Here is a 21,027-nt window from a genome sequence, read left to right on the forward strand (position 1 = left end):
GCTGTTTGTTTCCTTCTACTTTGCAGGGTCATGCAACTAGGAAACGTGAGGGTAACAGAATGTCTCCTGATGAGAAACCCTTAGGGAACAGAAGAAAAGCAAAAGCACATTTTATTTTAACCCTCAGCTAATAATGTTAGGGTTAACTCACTGATAAGCTCTCACATTTCCCAGGATCCTTTTTTGGGAGGTGGCAGGTCAGTTGAGGAGGGCAGTCCTACCTAGCAAACCCTCTCCTTACCTCTGAATCCAATGCAGCAGTGCAGAAAAGACAGATGCAGCAAAAGCAGGCAGCAAAGTTTTTATGGGAACTTCAGGCTTGCAGAAAAGAGCTTTTCACAGAGAACACGATCAAAGAAATGGATGTATTTATGTAATGAATGCTCAAAATGGGTCACACTTACTGAATGCTGAGTCCGATCAAGGAAGCTGTAAGTTCCACTTGCATGAGTTCTTTGAGCAGTTTCCTAAGGAAGAAAAGAGGGCAAGGCTTTAGCACCAAGGAATGTATTCTTGAATTGTGTCTGCACCTTTTTTGTCATAATAACATTGGCTAACCTCTAAAATAGGTTCCGACTGTGCTGTGAATTTAACAGCATTGATAATGGTGATGATGATCATGGACGTGATTAAGTCCTTCAATATATATTCACTAAATCCTTTCACATCCCAATAATGAAGGGGTTATCACCTGCTCTACTTCAGAAGAGGAAACTGAGGCCCAGACAGCTCATGTACTTGCACAAAGCACGCATGTACACAGTGAAGGCTGGATTTGAACTTGGGCAGTTAGATACCATGTTTAGAAACATTTTGTTGTACTCTTCTCTTGCACAGTGAGCTCTTTGTCACAGGATGTGCTTAAAGGAAGCCTGGAGATCGGCATTTCAGAGATATTATTGTGGATTTACCTCCTTGGAGTTAGGTTGGATGAAATAAAATCTAAATTTCCTTTCAACTCTAAAACCACAGGATTCAGTAACACTTATTCACATGATAAAGTGACTATCATGGAAAGATGGAAGTGACTTAATTCTACAATTAATAGAATTGTGGTATGAAGTATCCCACGAGTAATAAATTTTACAAACATGGCTATCATCACCCAATCAGAAGGAGTAAGATTCATGTTCATCAATATTTAAATAAACCAAGTATCACCGGAACCGCAAATGGCCATTATAATCCCATATAATTCAGTGAGTTGGGGAAAAGGTCATCTCTAGCCAGAAAAATCAAGATTTCCTAATAGATCTGAAAGACTTTCAGGTATCCTCTACCCAAGGGGGTGACACTGAGCTGCTTCCTCTCTGAGGAGAAACTTAAGTTATGTAGCAGAGATGGGACTGGTTTGCAGGTTCTGCAATCCTGACCTGGGGCTCACTGAATTACTCTGTAAAGTAACGATATAATTTACACCCAGACTGAATACAATTCACAAGTTTCAGAGTTAAATTCTAAACACATTTGCAGGTGTGTTTAGAAAATATGCACCGTTTCTTAATGTGACAGATAGATGTAGATACATATAGATATATGTATATATGAAGATTACATATATATGAACTATACGTAGTATGATATGTATATATGTATATACGTCATCTTCATATTTGGTGAGTCCACTGGTGTTGATAAATTAGAACTTCTGAGACCTTCAAGTGGTTCCAAAATATTGAAAAGAAAGGAGACTCACAGAGAGAGAGACCCAAGTATACATAGCTATGAAGTAGTGGAGATGGTGGTGACAGTGTTCACCCTTCAATAGCCTTTTGCTTTGTATTTCAACATCTTTGATTTCTTTTAACTAGTAAAAATCATCAGTCTCATGAACCAGTGTCAACAAAGACCGGTGATGCATCCATTTCTCATCCACCCACCCACCCGCTCATCTATGTATCTATCCACCCACATACCCACCCACCCATCCATCTGCCCAACTACCCATCCACCCATCCATCCACCTATCCATCCACCCATCCACTAATCCACCCATCCATCCACCCATCCATCCACCCATCCACTCACTAATCCACCCATCCATCCACCCATCCATCCCCCCATTCACTAATCCACCCACCCATCAATCCATCCATACATACATGCACCCACCATCCACCCATCCATTTTCCTAATCATCTTTTGCTCTGCTACCTTCTAACTTTGTTCCACGGCCAAGTCACTTAACCTTTCTTTGTCTCAGTTTCCTCACTTTAAAATGGAAATACGCATAGTATCTGCCTCAAAAGATTGAGGTGAATATTAAAATTTAATATTTGTAAAGCATTTAGCATTGTGCCTGGCACAAAGTCAGTGTTAAGACTTTATTTTTTATATATCAAGCTTTTTTTTTATGCCAGGCGCTGTCTTCTTGGTGCTTCCAGTGGGGAAGACAGATCTTGTTCAGGGATATTGGGGAAGCATCCATCAAGGAAGTAGCAGTGGAGCTGAGATGAAGGGGAGGTGAATGTAACCAGATGAAGGGGAACAGCGTGATTTGGGAAGAAGCATTAGGACAGTTAGGAAATGAATAATCAAAGCACATGGTTCTCTTTTATAAATTCATAGTATGCCTCAGCTGGAGGATTATCTGGGTCCTAACAATAACAGTAGTAGTAGCAGTAGTTTCATTGAACCCTTAGTACATCCAAGGCTCTGTATCAAAACTTACATGCATCCTCTTATTTATTTATTGACAGCGACGATGGTCAAATTCAACCTTCTCAATCCCTGCCCCTCCACTCTGTCTCTTCCTCTGCCCCCTGCCACACTCCTACACTCCAAGATCTGCCAAACTAAACCACTTAAAAGACAGAAGGCACTGGAACTCCTCCATTCCTCTGATTACATCCTGTCTCTTCCTCAACCACCCTTCACCTGGTCCACTCTGAACTCATTCTTGCAGGTCCACCCAAGCTCGCTCTCTAGAGCTTTCATCGACCCTTCCAGCTGCACTGAATGTTGAGGGAGGTCCCATGGCTCTTCATACATTCTTCTATCAGAAGCAGAATCATACATCTTCTCTAACTCCTTCTGGACTTGACTTGCCCAGGCTGGGCAGTCTTGGAGAGCAAAGGCAACGTCTAATTCAACTCTGTAGCCTTAGCATCTGGCACTTGGGTGCTGACTACATTGGGCAGCCCAAGAAGTGATTCCTCATTGACCCAAATTATTATAGCACCAAGGAAAGACATTGACTGTCATTCCAGAAAGAGGTTTTCTCTGAGCAGCAGAGCCTCTCTGGTGCTCCTATACTGGGTGCCCAGGTAATAACATTTAATTTCACATCCATGTCAGTGCTATGCCCACACCTTTACATGTTTCTAATCCAACCTACAGAGGAAAAGCATTATATAGCCCTCTCCTTTCTACTAACAAGAATCTGTCAAATCCTTTAGGTGGATTATTTTACAAAAACAAATTAAAGCTGAGAATCATTGTTACAAGGTGAGAATGGAAACGGTCACCAATTAGCAATGATACCAGACAGCAACAAGACCCTAAGACACTCTCTGGACTTCTGGAGGAGTGATGTAGTGTTTTTTGTGTGGTTGGTTATTTTTTTTTTTTTTTTAAACTAAGATTGTCCTGAGTTAGCAATTACTCTTGCAAACTACTTAAAGAGCAATTTTTGACCAGGAAGAATCATGGGCCCCAGTGGAACTGGGGAGAATTTTCAATGTACTGAGACCGCACAGGAGCTAGAGAGCTGCAGGTGAAGGAAACTCAGAGGACGTGGGAACAAAGTTGGGCAGACGCAGGTGAACGCTGGCTTCATGCATTAGTCACCTTCACCGTGGCACTCAGCCCAACTGGATGCACAAAACAGCAAATAAATCACTTCCAAAACACGGATGTTGAAGACCCCTGGACAGCCAGTATGTGGTCTAACTTTCTGATTCCAAACAGGGCTGGCTACTGCACGGTTTCTGCTACCATAGACTCTGACGTCCACTGCTTCATGGCTTTTCCCAGGCAGGTGACTGCGGTGTGATCTCTTCTGTCTCCAGATTCACACCCTGCGGCCCCTCATGGGGCAGGCAGAGCACTCTTTACAAAACGTGGATGTGACCGTGTTACTGGTTTGTTTAAACCCTCTATTATTGGCTTCCATTTCATTCAGGCCCTACCCTGTGACACAGTGTGACGTCCTGCTCATGCTCCCAGCTGCAGCGCCAGCCTTATTCATTTATAATTGAGGCGGTCACACCTCCCCGACGCCTGCGCACCGGCCCCAAGAACCTTCCAGTTCTGGACAACACTCTGCCCTCCACCTGCCACGGGGCTGCTGCTCCTGCTGCCTCTGCCTCAGACGCTGCTCTGGGCACCTAATTAATTCCCACGCACTGTCACTTCCTTAAGGGATCCCTCCACCACCTGGTTTCAAGAGCCCACAGTCTTCCCTGAACAGCCCCTGTCCCAGCTATCGCTTTGCATGCAATTAAAAATTATTTGATTACAATTTGCCCGTCTCACCAGCGTGCTAGCTCCATGAGGGCAGGGGCGGTGTGGGCTTTGCTCACTATTTTAATTCTAGCTCCAACCACAATGCCGTGGATGTGGAAGGCATTCAGTGAGTATTTGCCCATGGAGGAAAGATGGAAAGCGGGGAGAGAGGGAGGAAGGAATGAAAGATAAGATTAGTCGCTCTATTTCTAATTTTAGACATACTCCAGGTGACTACTCAGCTTCTCTAAGAGTCATTTCCCTCCCCCAAACCCATCTCTGTCCAGTTTAGTCCCAGAAATTAGGTCTGAAGTGCATGATTCTGGCTCCATTAGTAAGGGCTGTGTTGAGCAGGGAAGAACCTCACCCTATCTAGGTTCAATTTTCTTCTAGGAGCGTGGAAGGCACTTAAGTTTCTTCAGTTTCTAGAACTGAGAACTCAGTAATTGTGGGGTCTCTGTTCTCTGCCACATGTGCAGAAAATGGCAGAAGCAGCAACAAGCAGAGGGGAGACTAGGACAGTGGAGGGGCCGTGGGGGAGGGTTTGGGGTGGGGTAAGGGGCTGCCTGTTGCCTGGTAACATAGCGGTTCAAGATGCAGGTGTCTCATGGGACTGCACGCTAAACCTCCAGACGTTTAGTGCTGAGACTCACTCCTGGGTTCCTGTGTTGTGTGAGGAATATCCCCACGTCTTGAGCCGGTTTGAGTGGGTTTCTGTTGCTTGCAAGCAAAGGAGTCACGTGCAAGACAGGATCCCAGAGGGTGGCGCCTCACCTACCCGGGGGATTCTCCACCCACCCTGCAGTCAGGTGAGTGAGCTGCACCTTGACCACGCCAGGGACTGTGAGTGTGTGCATCTCTCCAAGCTTCACAGCAGCCCTGACCTCATCCAGTGTCTGGAGTTTGTCCTTGAAAGGGCCCTGAAGCCACATCAGCGGACTTCCCAGGACCACGCAGCCAGTACCACTCGGGGATTAGGACGTGCGATCTGGTGCTGGCAGAGAGGTTAGTGCCAATCACACCTGTGATGAGAGCAGGGAAGCAGGACGGAAGTGCACGGATGCCTCCTGAGGTTGGAGACAGAGACCCTCCCCAAGGGAGTCCAATGACTCCCAGCCACATACCACGAGGCTGCTGACCAGTGACCACTGCCGTGGCCAGATTATCCAATCAGCATCAGCCGGCCGTGCACAAGATTCTGTGCATCCCTGGGTCCCCTGCGGGATCCCAGCACTCCGAGCTCTAGACTCAGAACCAATATGTCATGCTACTGTAAATCTGTGGGTTATAGTCTAAAAAGAGACAAGGGTGAAAGTGCCACCTTCCCTTGCAATCACAGGCAAGCATTCCACAGAGCAAGGACAGCGTGGGACGTCCTTTGACTCCGGGAGTGATTCCCCCACATCATCTCTCTGTGCTCCCCAGCCCAGCCCTGTGCCACATGCCTGGTCTCTGTGTTGAGTGTAACCCAAAGAGATATTCTTTTTCTCCGCTTACATGTGTTGAATATAAGTGACTGAGCCGAACAAGAACAAAACCCAGAGGCCCACAGTTCTAAATGGAAACGGAATGCCCTCGCCTCTCTGATATCACTGTGCCTTGGCACTGGTGGCTTCCTCTGCCTGGGATCCTGTTCCTTCCCTTTCTGCCTGGTGTGTGTGCCTATTCTTCATGTGCTCGGGAAGCCCGTACTGAGTACCCGAGCTCAGTGACGAGCTGCGTCCCCTCTCTCACAAACCAGTTAGTGTCTCTAAAGACTGATCATTCGTGGACACGTGTATCTGTCTTCTCCACTGGAACGTGAGACCTCAAAGCCCCAGGCTGTGCCCATCGTATTCATGAGTAACAGCACAGTTGGACGCACAGTTTGACATCCTACAGATTTTGGACATAGACTTGGGTTCAAAATCAATTCTCTTATTCATTTAGTTTTGAGTGAGCTCCTTGACCTCTCAGAGCCTCAGTTTTCTTGTCTATAGAATGGGAGAGGTGATGCGAGGATTACACAACTTCATTACCTGGCCTTGCTACTAAATGAATGTTTATCAAGCCAAAAACGGCCTAGGGCCAAGAGCTACATCTACTTGATCAACAACAGTCCTTCCGATAAACAAAGTCTTAATATGCTTTGCAAAATTTTGCCAAAACGTTGAGATCACCCAGATGGCTGTCAGCAAAGCCCTGTGTCAGAGGCCATCATAGCACCTGGCGTGTAGTAAGTGCTCATTAAAGATTGCTGAGAATAAGGAACCAAAGGGGCTCTTCTCTTCCCGATGAAATACAATTGTAGCTGCTACTCTGAGGCTTCTATCTGACTTGTCATACTGTTTAAAGGCAATAAACATCCATTAGTCTGTCTGCTGCTTTTAATTCAGCCGTGCATGCCCACTCAGCAAGGGCTCAGGTACAGTGTCTGTGGCCGCTCCGTGGAAGGTTCCTCTCATCCTCCGTCTCTAGGGAAGAAAACTTCTACCCGAAGCTTCGGGGACCTCCGAGAGACTAACGATATTATACCCCACACGCCACCCGCCCCCCTTTGAGCTTTATTGTTGGTGTGTTTAATTTCCTGTCTTGGCCTTACAGGAGATTTCTAATGTTTGGGCTGTAGGGTATGTTCTGATTAAAAATAATCCTCCCAATTACGGGTTGGCATGAGCCTCCTGTCACGCGCACTCTGCCACCAGCTCCGCTTCCCTGTCAGCAATAATTGTGTCTGCAGCGCCTAACTGTAAATGAAAACCCAAGGGGCAAGTTTGGGTCCCCAGTTCCTGGGCCGCGCCGGATCTTTTAATTTGCACTGTCTGTCAAAAGGATGTGACTGCCTGTACTCCAAAGCAAGCCTCAGCCTCTCGGATTCAAGGCCACGGAGAGTGGAGGTACCACGGCCCGCTCAGAGAAACTGTATTTGAACCCGCTGGAGACAGCGGGGGGTGTGCACGGCAGCGAGGCTCTTTCTAGTTTGCTCCAAACTGTAGTGAGACCCAGTATGAAAGCGAAGTCGAACTCCAGGGAAATTTCAAGGTGTATTTATATTATTTTTTTTTCTCTGCCGAGTACATACGACAGGACACTGAATTCCAAGCAGGTGATGGCATCACTTTGAAAGGAGACATACACCTGAGACCCGATTCTTTCCATCTCTATCAAATTAGAACTTTCCGGGGACGGGGTGAGAGGAGAGAGGTATGTGTTTTCAGCTGGGGAATGCCATCAAAGTGTTCTTGTATAACCGGAGAGGAGAGAGAGGTCCCTTCGGCTGGGCTCAGATGAGGCACTTGAAATACAATGTTGAGTCAAAAAAAAAAAAAAAAGTGGCACTTGGAGATAGTTACTAGGAGTGAGGGGAGACGCTGTTGTGCCTCTGCACCCTGAGTCGTCTTTTCTGAGACGACACCTGCTGCTGCGGACGGCCTCTGCATCTCCTGTTCCAGCTCTCCTGACGCCTGGTCAAATGTCCTGCTCCAAGGCTGAGCAGGAGACACCCGTGCACCTTGGCAAGAACCCGGCGCTCTGGCTGCGGCCAGACCTAGCTGGTTTCTGTTGATTACGACACACGCTTTGGCAACTAAGTTGCCTAAGGAAGACCCATTCGGGCCCACAGGAGCAGGTTGCTCACGCCCAGGCAGCGGTGCCAGCTGAGGAGCTTGCATTTGCATCAGTGCTCAGCTCACCCGGGCCCACGGGTCAAGCCCAGCACACGGCCCGTTTCACTGTAAATACAGTTTCACTGAGACGCAGCCACGCGCATTCATTGACGTATGTCTCATCTACAACCGTGTGCGTGCCACGACCGCACGGGTGAGCAGCCGATAGACTCCACGGCCCACAAACTCAACCACGTAGATTCACACACAGTGTCCTAAGGATCTACAGAAACAAAAATGCGAATAATAGCAATAACCACCTAAACAAATGTGTAAATAATAATAGCTATTACTTACATATTTATTTGTTTAGGTTGTTACCATATTTTTTATAATTACATAATAATAACATAATTTTATCATTAATAGTTTAACATAATATTATATAAGGACTACCATTATTTATTTATTTATGTAGATCAATTGGAATTGTAAGTAAATAATTAATTTCTTATCCAATTAGTAGTGGATAATATTAATAACCATTATTATTATCCAATATTAAGCATTTGCCATGTACCAGGCACTTCACTTGGAGAAGCCCCTCTAAGCACAACAACCATTATTTCCTTTTTGAAGATGATGAACTAGGTGGCATTTCAGAACCCGAAAGAACCTGCTCCAGGTCTTACTGCGAGTCAACAGCAAAGCCAGGATCCAAATCCAGTTCTGTGTGACTCTAAGGTTCCTACCTTGAACCGATATTCAGCCTGCCTCATATTTTTAAAAAGTAGAGATGTTCTTCTATGCTGGCTTTTTTGGGTGGGGCCCTGGGGCTCATTTCAAGCAAAAAGAGAGAAGTGTCAGCCCCAAGTTAGCCAAGCTGCTTGTCTGAAATAGCTTCCTTTACCTGTCCCCTCACGAACCGAGAGAATTCCACATCTCCACCATTTAAAGGGGAGATTTCCAGTGGTCTGTGACATTTCCTCAGAGGCACCACACAGAGCAAAGGAAATCAGAGGAAAGGAGGACTTTTAATTCCTGCAGACGGATTCTGTCCGGCTCAGTGATAACAGTCCAGCAGAAACGGACGGACACGGCAGGATAATTATGGGCATCGCACAAAATTGTTTGGGAGATGAAAATGCTCCTTCCCATCACGGCAGAAATGGCCAGTGAGTTCTTTTGACCAAGAGCGATGAGCCTTCTCAGCAAACGCTCCTGAGTTCACATGAACCGAGTTTACCTAAATCCATCAGTGTCCGGAGCCGGCCTGGCACAGACTTGCTATTAAGGAGACCAAAGGATCTCATCCACGTAGAAACCACCAAACTTCTCACATAAAAAACTTGAACATAAAGGAGGCCCGACCTCTGCAGAAATTTCACGCAGAAAGTTCCACTCCTTCCGGTGCGCAAGTGATACCTGAGAGGGCTGAGTGTCACCCTCAATGCACCAGGCCCCAGGAGCAGGGCTCGAAGAGAAAGTAGACACCCTGCCTGGTTTCTCCCCATTATTCAATGCTCAGCTCAAATATTGTTTCCTTGGCAAAGCCTCGCCTGACCCGTTTCTGTGGCAAATCTAGGACAGGCTCCCTTGTCGTTGCATTTATCTCAGTTATAACTATACAGCAAAACATAAGCATTTGATTAGTATCTGTCTCTCCCACGAGGCAGAAGGCTCCCCGAGGACTCTGACACGGAGGGTTCTTTCCCCACTGAATGCTCTGCACGCAACACAGTGCCTGGAACGAAACTGATGCTCATTAAAGACTGGCTCAATAAATGAATGAATAATTCTAGAAAAATCGTCTCAGGCTGAGACCCAGTGACTCTTCATTGACCACTCTGCACTGACAGCTCTTCCTTTAAGACCAACTCCCTTACCGACCTCGTGACCAGCTTCTTAGGTGTCAGAGAAGAGGCCATGACATTCAAAGAGACAAGCACGTGCACAAAGAAAGAGCTTTGACCTTGGGAATCATGCCCACTTGGGTGCAAATCCTGGCTCCAGCACTTGCTAGCTGTGTGACCTTGGGTAAGCTGCCTTCCATCTCTGGGCCTCAATTATCTCATGCATAAGGTAGAAATTAAAAGTACTATTTACAGGATTCTTACAACGATTAAAGGGCATAATATAGGAAAAGGCTTAGAGGATGGCTACAGTGGGTGTTGGAAAAGCTGTACCTACTTCAGTCGTATTTAAGTACTCCCAAGCTGGATAGGGCCTTAAGAAAGAAGTAAAAGTGATAGAAATTATTGTGACTTAAGGGAACTCAGTAAACATCTATCTGCGACCAACGGGGACATAAGTATGTGAGCGTATATAAAAAATAACAATGCCTATAACAAGAGAATAACACTAATTAACAGGAAGAAGAAAGAGGAGGAGTAGGCGATGTTTACTGTGTGTCACGTGCTATGAGACACAGTTTGCATGCAGCATCCACTGACTCTTCCTACATCCCCGTGCTGTGGGCATCAATATGTCCATTCTCAGATGGAGGATGATGCTCAAAGAGGTTAAGTATTGGTGCAGGCTCCCACTGAGAAGCCAGACCTTAAACCCTGATCTGAATGGCGATTGCATCATATTCATTCTCAGAGAGAAGTTTCCATTCCAAATAGATGTCACGCACTTGTGACCACCCAAGGAAGGGTCTGGGGTAACGTAGGAGAGACATGGATGTGCTTTTACAAGAGGGGAGCACAGATGTGCCATGAGGCCACGGTCAGCTCACACACTCAGGAGGCTGCTGCACCTTGGATCACCCCTTCCCAACCAATCCACTCCGGTTGTTATCCACCATCTCACTAGTTCAGCTAGTCACTGACGTTGGAGGGAGAAATTGTGCAGGTACAAGCAACAGGTTTAAAGGGGAGGCTTCTCAGACGTAGCAATTCTGAGTAACCATCTCTCCTGGAACAGCAAGCATCACTCCCAGCTTCTGCCCTTCCTCAGCAGGCGTATGGTTCCGTGGGGAGGGGTCTCCCTGAGGTTCTAATCGCCCTCTGCCACCTCCATGACAACACCACGTAGGCTGGGGGCTAAACCCACCAGCTCCACTGAGGCGTGATGGAGAATGGATACAGTAGGCAGGAAGCTCACGAGAGCTGGGGATGCCGGCAGATATATGGAGCTTGGATGCAAAGCACGTCATTGGGAATGCAGGGCATTTTTGTTCATTAATCATCTTTTACTTTGAATCTATTTCTCAATGAAAAGTAGCTTTCCATTTCTATTACCAAGATTAATGTGTCAACAATGCACAATGGCATAAACTGGACCAAAGTGGAGAAGGGAATGAAAGAGACCAAAAAAAAAAAAAAAAAAAAAAGCAAAAAGAAAACCTTCAGTACACAGTGTGATATATTTGCCCAGATTACTGCTTTATTTACACCACTGAGAACACTTTATTTTTGAGCTTCATAACTCATTGCTCTATAAAGAAAAAGAAACTAGCTAGCCGCCACCTACTTCAACACGGAGAAAGAAAATGTGCCTTAAGGAAAACCCATCCTCTACCCGGTAGGTCTTATTTTTCTTTTTAAATTCTATTTAATATGTATTGGACTCCAGAGTACCTTATTACCTTATTTAATTCAGACCCGGAAAGATGTCTCAGAATAAAAATGGCACTGAAGTGACAGGAACTAAGCTATGAAATGTGGACATCATATTTTCTTCAGAGAGATAATCAGCTTATCAGAATTCATTTCGACCTAAGAAAGGTCTCACAGATACACCGAAAATTCAAGCCGGTTGCATCATCTCAAGAATGTAATCTCCAGGAAATAGTAAAACCATCAAGGCAAGCTTGGTGCCGTTATTTTTATGTATAAGAACCGCAAGCATCAGATTGCAACAGAATCACTGTGGCGGAGTCTGCCCCCAAGTAGGGTGACACCCCTACATAAGATATGTGAAGTGCCTTTGCGGACAATACCGTGTTTTTTAAATTTTTTTTTTTCAAGTTGCTGAGGATACTTTTCAAAGATGCATTGCTACATTCTTTACACATAAAACTCGCTACGTTTGGCGTTCTGAAAAATATAAGGCTTAGAAAACACATTTTCCTAAATTAGTCTCTAGAAAGGGCATGGGTTTCCGTCCCATTTCTGCTAATAACTAGATGTTTGGCCTTGATTAGGTTATTTAACTCCCTCTGGGCCTCGGGGTCTCCTATTTGCACAAGAAAGAGGTTGGGCTCTCTGGTTTTAAAAATGCTCTTTTCTTTTAATTGCTACAGATAACCTGATTCCTGTACATCCTCCTAAGAGGGAAAATCAACAAATGCAAGAGCAATGATACTTGAAAGTGTATGTAAGTGTCAACACTGAGCTGGAACATACCATATGTGCCTGTCAGTATGAAACATCCCCACCCCTAAAAAAGGGAAAAAAAAAATAAACAAAACAGAAAATCCATCTAGTCAGAAGGGGATATCCGAGTTTTTAAAAAAATTGCAGGGCATTTCAGAAGATAAAAAAAAAAAAAAAATTGCTGATAGCCAATCCTTCATGTCCAACAAAGAACGACTAAGCTGTTTGGTACAATGTTCCCGAAAAACAGACAATGAAATGAGGGGAAAATAGTGAGGCAGAAAGGAGATCAATACAGCACTCAACGTCCCTGTGTGGGAGAAAAGAAAGTCATAAAACTCCAGTGAGGTCATGAAAAGTTTGCTAAGTGCACAGAGGGCCACCTCAGGTCACCATCAGAAGTTACTCGTTTAATGTAGGACCTCATCCAAATTTGTTTCGAGTGATATTTCCTTTATAGCATGATTTCAAGTAAAAAAAAATAAACATTGTGGATGAAGCCACAGGAAATGTAATAAGTTTCACGATAAAAATATTTGCATTTCCAGTTTTGTCATGAAAGACTGTAATATATAACACTGAGAACTCCAGATCTACAGCAAGCAAAACCTGGCTTCTGATTTGTCTCTGCAGTTGACATTGGAGTGTTTATGGTCCCCTCTGAACCTCAGCATCTTCTTCAGGCTGGTAGTACCTATGCCACTGGATTGTTCCAAGGATTAAAGGACACGGTACATGTGCAATGCTTCACAAAATCCTCCCATATGATTCTGACATCTTAGCAACCTTTATTAGGTAAAGCTTCATGTTTTGGGCACAGATGGAGTAGATGCATATACCAGCATTCATAGAGCATTTACTAACTTATAGAGCTTTCACTAAGTTCCAGGCACTCTTCTGAACTGGTTTTTAAAGATTTTTTAAGAACAAAAGGGATCATTTAACATGCATGTATATGTACATATGCATAAATATGTATTTTAACATCAAAGACATCTTTCCATGCCTGTATCTATAGCTCTATCATATAACTATGGTATTCTATAGTATAGATGCACCGTAATTTATTGATTAGCAAGCTTTCCAGTTTTCCTTCTGCTTATAATTTAAAACTCCCTTTTGCAGGGTATGAGTTGCTATTTATAACATATTAAAGAGGAAAAAGAGGTTCAAGCAAAATGAAGAGGAAGGTACAGAGATTTCCCACATACCTCCTGCCCCACACATGCACAGCCTCCCCTAAACTTTTTTCTGTAATGTTTTTTCATTCAAAAATCTTCACATATTAACACTGAGTTAATTTTACTCACATCTCAGAAAACCAGATCTCATAATGTTCCAGGTTACCCTAAAAACCCTTCAATCTTTTAAAAAAATTCAGAAAAGTATCATCGTCATAAAGGTATTCATGGTAATAAGATCCACATCATTTAATAAGAAAACAATCCTTAATCCTATTAGTGAAAAATCCTAGCTAGGCAATTAAAAAAAAAAAAAACTCACTTAATTTCTACTCATAGTCCACATCCTTCAAGGTCATGTGACACTCATCCAAAATACAGAATTCATGCATATGAAACACGGAATTATTCCACACGGATTTAGAGTCGGTGTGCATAATGTCTTTCAGATTTGAAATATGTAGAGATCTTCAGTCTACAACTTAAATTAAAGAAGAAAAAAAAAAAATCTACATTCCAGGTTCTGTTTCTAATCCCCAAGGATTTTTTTTCAGTGACAATCCAGAGGAAGGCAATGTTTTTCAAAGGAACATAATGTAAGTTACTTTCGTTCATTTTAATGTATGCATTCATTCATTAATCCATTTGGCATTTTTTGAGCTCCCACTTTGTGAAAACCATCAAAGCATGATGCCAGGTACAGTCAGGGATTCGGAGATGAATGGGGCACTCCATTTTCTAAACAAGCTCCCATTAATAATGGCTAATAGAAGACACAGTAAAACAAGGTTCCCAGCGGAGAAATTGAGGAGTGCTTCATTCTGACTCGGGCGGTGGTGGAGGAAATATATGGGGTGAAAGTGGCAACTGAGATGAGGCCTGGATTGGAAAACTTGCCACTTAGTGGAAGAGTCCGGCTAAACAGCTGGAAGCGTGAAATTCCCTGGCATATCAAGGGTCGCGAGCAGTCTTGTGGAGCCAGCATGTGCAAGGGACACTGAGGGAACCTGGGAAGATGAGACCAAATGAAAGATGCTTCTTGGGTCAGACCTATTAGCAGTACTCATTTAAGGAGTACTTCACACGTGCTAGACGCTCTGCTTCATGCTTGGCATATAGTACCTCTCCAGGTCTAATAACTTTATGGGGTAGGCATTTGGATAGGGGTATTTCCTTTTTTTCTCATTTCTTTCTTTAAGCTGACATATAAAAATAAAAGTTTTATATGTTTATATGGACAGCATGATGTTTTGAAATATGTACACATTGTGGAATGGCTAAATCAAGCTACTGAACATATGCATTGGTTGCCTCATAGGCTTATTTTTTTTCTGGTGAGAGCACTTAAAATACACTCTCTTAGCAACTATCAAGTACACACTACATTGTTATCAACTATGGCTGTACAGTAGATCTCTTGCACGTACTTCTACTAACTGAAATTTTGTATCAACATCTCCCCATTTCCTGCCTCCCTTCCACCAGCCTCCGGTAACCAGCATACTACTCTCCATTTCCGTGAGCTTGGCTTTTTTTATACTCCACAAACAGGTGAGCTCATGCGGTATTTGTATTTCTGTGTCTGGTTTATTTCACTTAGCATAATGTCCTCCAAGTTCATCCGTGTTGTCACTAATGACAAGATTTCCTTCTCTTTTAAAGCTGAATAGCATCCCACTGTGTATGTGTACATGAGGTAGGCGTTTCTCATGCCATTTTTGTAGTTGAGGAATCTGGGCCGAGAGAGACTGGCTGCCTGAAGACCCCTGAGTTTTAGGCAGAGGAGCCACGCCTTTAACTTCTAAGTCCACGCTCTCAGCCGGTGCAGACCAGTGAGGTGAGGCTTCAGCCACTAGGCACTGAGCATCTCTGAGGGAGCAAACGACTTGTTCTTACCTGTATTTTAGGAGAACAACTGGCCAAAGGGTAGAGAGTGAACTGGAAGGGAAAGAGAAGGAGTCGAAGGGTCAGGAAGTTAAGAGTGAAATGCACTCTCTGAAATCATTTCATCTGGTGCTTATTTATACTTCACCAACCTCTGGCTTTGTGATTTTGGGCAAGTTATTCAACCTCTCTGAGCCTTGATTTTTACACCTGTAATATGGGATTCATAACAACGCCACACATCTCAGCAGGTTATTTTGAGGATTAAATTAATTAATGTGTTTAAAGGAACTAGATCTGCCTGGTGAACTGTAGGCACTTAACGAGGATGTTAGTTATTTTATCGCCTCCTGAGGAAGATAAGCCGGAGAGAAAAAATAGGAACTGAGCCAGCAGATTCAGATGAGTCCTGGGGACTCGTGTTTCAGGCATTTGCATTAACCTGTTGTTAGTATTCAGCCTGCTCCCTTCGTTTTAAAGCTACCACCACCTACACCATTGCTCAGGGTTAATTTCCTTGCAAAGCATCTGTGGGTTGCAATTAGAAGATGCCCTTTACCTGGGCACAAAGACACAGTAATGGGGACAAGGGCAGAGAAAGGAAGAGGGAACGGGTCACGGTCCCTGAATTCTTTTCCATCCACTATCACCGGTCCCTTGATATACCTACCAGGGCTCCCTTACGGGTTCCTAAGCTCCCAATTACTGTGTGGGGAATGCCAGGTCATCTCCACACCAGCACAGATTGTAATTCCAAATTTTCTATCTACACCCAAAGGGTGACATGATACATTTAAATACTGGATTGCATTTGCATCCAACACAGATGCGAACTCGCCATAATTTGTTTGATTTCAAAAGCTAGCCTTTGGACAACACTCTCTTGGGATGGCCTGTCATTCTTGAACACTGCTTGGTAAATTAACAGGAAGGGTGTTTTTACTTTTTCATAAGCACCGTTGCCAACCCCAGAAGGAAGGTCTCAGTGAATCACACGCGTGTGCAATGTTAACGGAACCCATTAGGATCTGCTTAGCTAAAGGCGGAGTTCAGACACTTTACAGCTGCGTTCAGCTGAATTTGAAAAGAAATCAAGGCTCGCCAGCTGCTGCACTCTGATTATGGTGAAAACTTAAAAGCAAAACAAGAATTTGTCAAATAAGTTGACAATTGTTGTCTACATGGGTAGGGAGGCATTGTTTACCTGTGGTGCATAATAATGGGAGGCACCTGGGGAGCCGGGAGCACTTCTTTGAGGCCTGAGGGGCACAAGAGTGTGACGGACAGTAAGAAGGGACAACAGCACCCATGCAGCGCCCTGTGACACAGAACCGCATTCACAGACACTGTCGTCATGCTCATTTCGCAGACGAGGAAACCGAGGTTCAGAGACATTTGATAAAATGCCCAAGGTCACAGGAATGTTAAGGCCACCGGTAAGTGGTGAGGCTGGGCTGTAAGCCACCACGTGACAGCAGATCCCTGAGTGCCTCTCCTGTGCCTGCTTAACGGTCACCCGTGTACGGCCGCCCTCCGAGCAGTAAGTTTGGGCAGCTCTAGTCACTGACATTTATTGCCGGGCAGGGTGCTCAGTATTCCTAGAATATCTGCCCTGCCCATAATCGTTACAGCAACCTATGAGGTGGAAACTGCTTTTATACCCATTTTCCAGAGGAGTATAGTGAGGCTTCAAGGGGAAAAGTCATCTCCAGCCTTTTAGGATAAAGCCAGGATTCTGCTTGAGTGTCTAGCACTGAACTCGGCACCAGGGTGACAACCAGCGTTTTGGTGAACAGATGGCTAAATCTCTAGAAAGGATCTCTGAGAAGTCAGGGGCCTTCACCACCATGCCCTGGGCATCCATCAAGGTGCTCAGTAACTATCTGTGAAAAAAACAGCTGCTTCTACAGCTGAAGGGACGAAGACCCTGGGCTTGGGTTCCTTTATAGAAGAGGGAGATGACGTTGGATGATCGTCTCCTAAACCTTTTCCTTCCATCCCTACCCTCTGTGATAACTACACAGAGACATGTGAATAAAATGTCTATGTGACATCAGCTGTCCTGCTGGGTTAGCTTGTGGCCCAAGGGACATTATCAGCGCCAAGGATCATAATCCTTCACTCCCTATCTCTTCGCAAACAAAACTGACAAAACGCTCCCGGCGCTCCCTGGAGTAACCTTCACGTCTGTGAACAGCGGGCTCCACACGTTTTTCCTCCAGAGCTGCGGTCGCTGTCCCCTCCTCATTTCTGGTACCTTCAAGCATCCCACCGTGGATCAGTAGCCTCACCGCGGTAATCAGACATTTGTGCAGTGAGACCACTTATCCTAAAGAGGGGGCCCAGCAGCTTTTAGGGACGCACAAGGTACCTGCTGGTTGCTGCGAAGCTCTTACCAGTGCATTGGAGTCTGACACTTAATATTCCAACCCAACTGCGGGCTGTGTGCTCAGAGGATAAAACTCGGTAATAGCGCACGGAGCCAGGGGCTGACGGGCTGAGCATACAAAGCTCCGGTATAAAGAGTCACTTAGGAGCTCTCGGGCACAAATGGAGCTGGAGGAGAGAGACAGAGCATGAGAAACGAGCTATAGAGGGGAAAGCAATGACAACATGCTGATTCCACCGCAAAATCCCCAAGTCTAATCCAGCAAATTGATGGTGGTGGTGGTGGTGGTGGTGAGGGGTAGCAGAGGACCAGACTAACTAAACATGTATCTTTCCTGTCGGCTTGTCTCCTTAAATGATAGGGAATAACGTGAAAATACAGCCTAATAGCACCGTCTTTCTCTTTAAATTCATTGTGTGGGTCCTCATTATTTTCCCCAACAGGGACTCAAAATACGAGGGACATTTCTGGAATTACACCTCTTAATGCAGTGACATCAAAAGGACAATCTGGCATTGATGTGCCAATTGCCAAAACACAATTTTCAAAACATGCATTAACCTAAGAGTCCCCCACGCCAGCCAGTTCCTTTTGCAGCCTCCGTGGAATCTCACGCAGGGCTTGGCACGAAGTATGTGCTCAGTAATTGCTGTCGGGTTAGACTTTATAAGCAGTCACGTTCATACTCTGTTTTGTCTGTTTCACAGAAATTCTGAGCTAAGCATGCTTGGTCTAAATCAGAGACCGCAAGTTGGAGGTGAGGGCCTCTAAATGACCCATGTGTGTAAAATATTTGAACTACTCGCTGCTTAAAACAATGTATGAAAATGTTGCCAATATATAAACATAAACATTAAATACATATCATTCCAACTCTCCTTAATAAACCACAATATCCATCCATACTGGGACTGTATTTCTGTGTGGCCAAATCTGATGCACCGGGAAGTTGGTGCTTCCCTTAGAAAGAGTCTGTTCTCCCCAGTCCTCACCCATCCCTACTGGCTCTAGCCATTGCACCCACACTGCTTAGCCCTATGGGGGCATTTGGGGTTTTGACCTCGGGTTTAAATATTTAGAGGGTATGGCAAACATTATGCCTTTATTTTATTCACTGAAATGTTTTTCTTTTCTTCTTAGAGTAAAAAATTCCATGCCATTCCTCCCTTTTCTTCCCTGGAATTCTGAGATGGTACCATCCCTTGCAGGCACATTATCACAAGAAGAGAATGAAAGGTTGACTTTGGTGAAATTCTAGGCTAGTAAATTGACTTTTCCCATCTTTCTTTTATTATAACTGCAGAAATATTCTCAAGTGGGAGATAAATTTCATATAATAGACTGGGCTTTGAAAACCAAACCTGTGATGATCACAGCTTGCATATACTACCTTCGATGGCTCCCTACTCCCTAAAGGATGTTGGCAAATGCCTTCAAACTGCATCTATAGAACTAAAAAGCTGACCTCACCCTACCTTTCGGGTCTTTTTGTCCCTTCATGGTCTCATGCTGCCCACAACAATCTAGCTCTCATATCACCTAGGTATTCTCTGGCATGTCTATCTTCCTCTGGCATATGAGGTTTCACTCACCCTATTTTCTTTGGCTAGAATCCTATTTCTGGACCCACTGTATAGAAAATTATACTCGTGCTTCGAGGTCCAACTCAAGTCCTATTTCTCAGTAGAATCCTCCCCAGCCCATGTGGGCTAAACTGGCCTCTTTCCCTGTGTTTCTGTGGCCTCGCATTCACCTGTCTCCAGTAAGATACGCTAAGAGTCAGTGCATCTAAGGTAGCTCATACTCATCTATCTCATAGATATTTATTGCTTGTCTGTCTCAAACCTAGACTGAAAGTTTCCTGCAGGGAGGAAATTATTCAACATTGCGTCCCGAGAGCTTGTCAAAGCACCTGGCAGACAGGCAATGCGTATTTAATGAATGAATTGACCACAGGCTTTCCAAGTGGAAAATGATGAGCAGAGACAGAGAGCTAGGGATGTTCAGGGACGAGGGAAAGCTACAAATTGTGCTGGGGGTGGAGATCAAGAACAGTTGCGTGGGAGATGTAAGTTTTCAGAGGCAGTCTGCAACAGTAGCTAAGAATGCAGACTTTGAAGCCAGAGTGTCTAGGTTTAAACTCCCGATGCAATACTCCTAACTCTGTAATACGGTGAAAATTACTTAACCTCACTGGGTCTCACTTTCCGCATCTGTAAAACGATACTCTTATATTAATCTTACCTGTTAAATGGGGCATAATGAAAATTAAAGATTCTGCATTAGTACAGCACATAGTACATGTATATACATATTAGTAATTATTATTTGATCTTGGCTATGAAGGGTAGGTATGATTTGGAGCTGGAGAGGGTGGAGATCCCCCCAGGTGGTGAAAAGAGCATAAATAGAGAAAGGAAATTTTAAGTGCCTGGAGGGGACACTGCTCTAACCTGCGGTATGTCACAGTGTGTCGTGGAGGACAAGTTTGAAACAGGCTGAAGCCAGATGAAAAAGGACTTTGAATGTCAATCTAGAATTTTTTGAACCACGTTTTGTAAGAAGTAGAGAACTGAAGTGTTCAGGGGCGTAGCTCCCCGGCCGACTTTCACTTAACTATTTATTTCAGGCAACTCTTTTCATACTCAAATCTAGAGAACTACAAAGCAGGTAACAGGGACGTGTGCAGTCACCAGAAATAGGCAGTTCAATGACTTTTGATGATGTGTGCAAATAAGACAATTCATCTGGAACAGGCAACAATCAGTCCAACTACTGGAATTTTCTGGGCTGAGAAACAAATTGACTACTTTTGGCCCCCTCCCAACCATCCTGTTGTTCTCCTATAGACATTATCGAAAACTCTACAAGACAAGGCAAGACTTACTTCCAGTAAGAACGTGGATATTAATAGGCTGGTTTCAATGTGCAAATATATGTGTTTGACATTGGATTATTGAGGAACTTTAATTTCTTAGTAAGCTCTCAGAGCTACCTCTTACCAGAGAAAAATTCACATGTAATTAGGTTTTTCTTTAAAAACAAAGACAAACAAACTGCGGAAATCTTTCCCCCAATCAGAAGCCATTGGAGGTTATTTCCACTGGATGACTATTTGTGGGACTTCATTGGAAAAATCCAGTTTCTTTATCAACTGCACTTTCTTTAGTTTAATGTCGAAGTCCAAAGGCACACACACCAGGATTCACTAATAATGGTCA

General features: G+C 44.3%; 1 protein-coding gene across 12 annotated transcripts in view; it reads right to left on the reverse strand.

The window, feature by feature from the left end:
• Positions 1–21,027, reverse strand: part of RBFOX1 (RNA binding fox-1 homolog 1) — a 1,926,172-nt gene that overhangs the window by 1,122,174 nt on the left and 782,971 nt on the right. For all 12 annotated transcript variants that reach the window (XM_069486148.1, XM_069486147.1, XM_069486173.1 and 9 more), the window contains one exon: positions 405–467. In XM_069486148.1, the coding sequence (XP_069342249.1) occupies positions 405–467 (63 nt within the window). The remainder of the gene's footprint in view (positions 1–404; positions 468–21,027) is intronic.

Source organism: Eulemur rufifrons, chromosome 14 (genome assembly GCF_041146395.1).
Source record: "Eulemur rufifrons isolate Redbay chromosome 14, OSU_ERuf_1, whole genome shotgun sequence".
NCBI classification, from domain to species: Eukaryota; Metazoa; Chordata; class Mammalia; order Primates; family Lemuridae; genus Eulemur; species Eulemur rufifrons.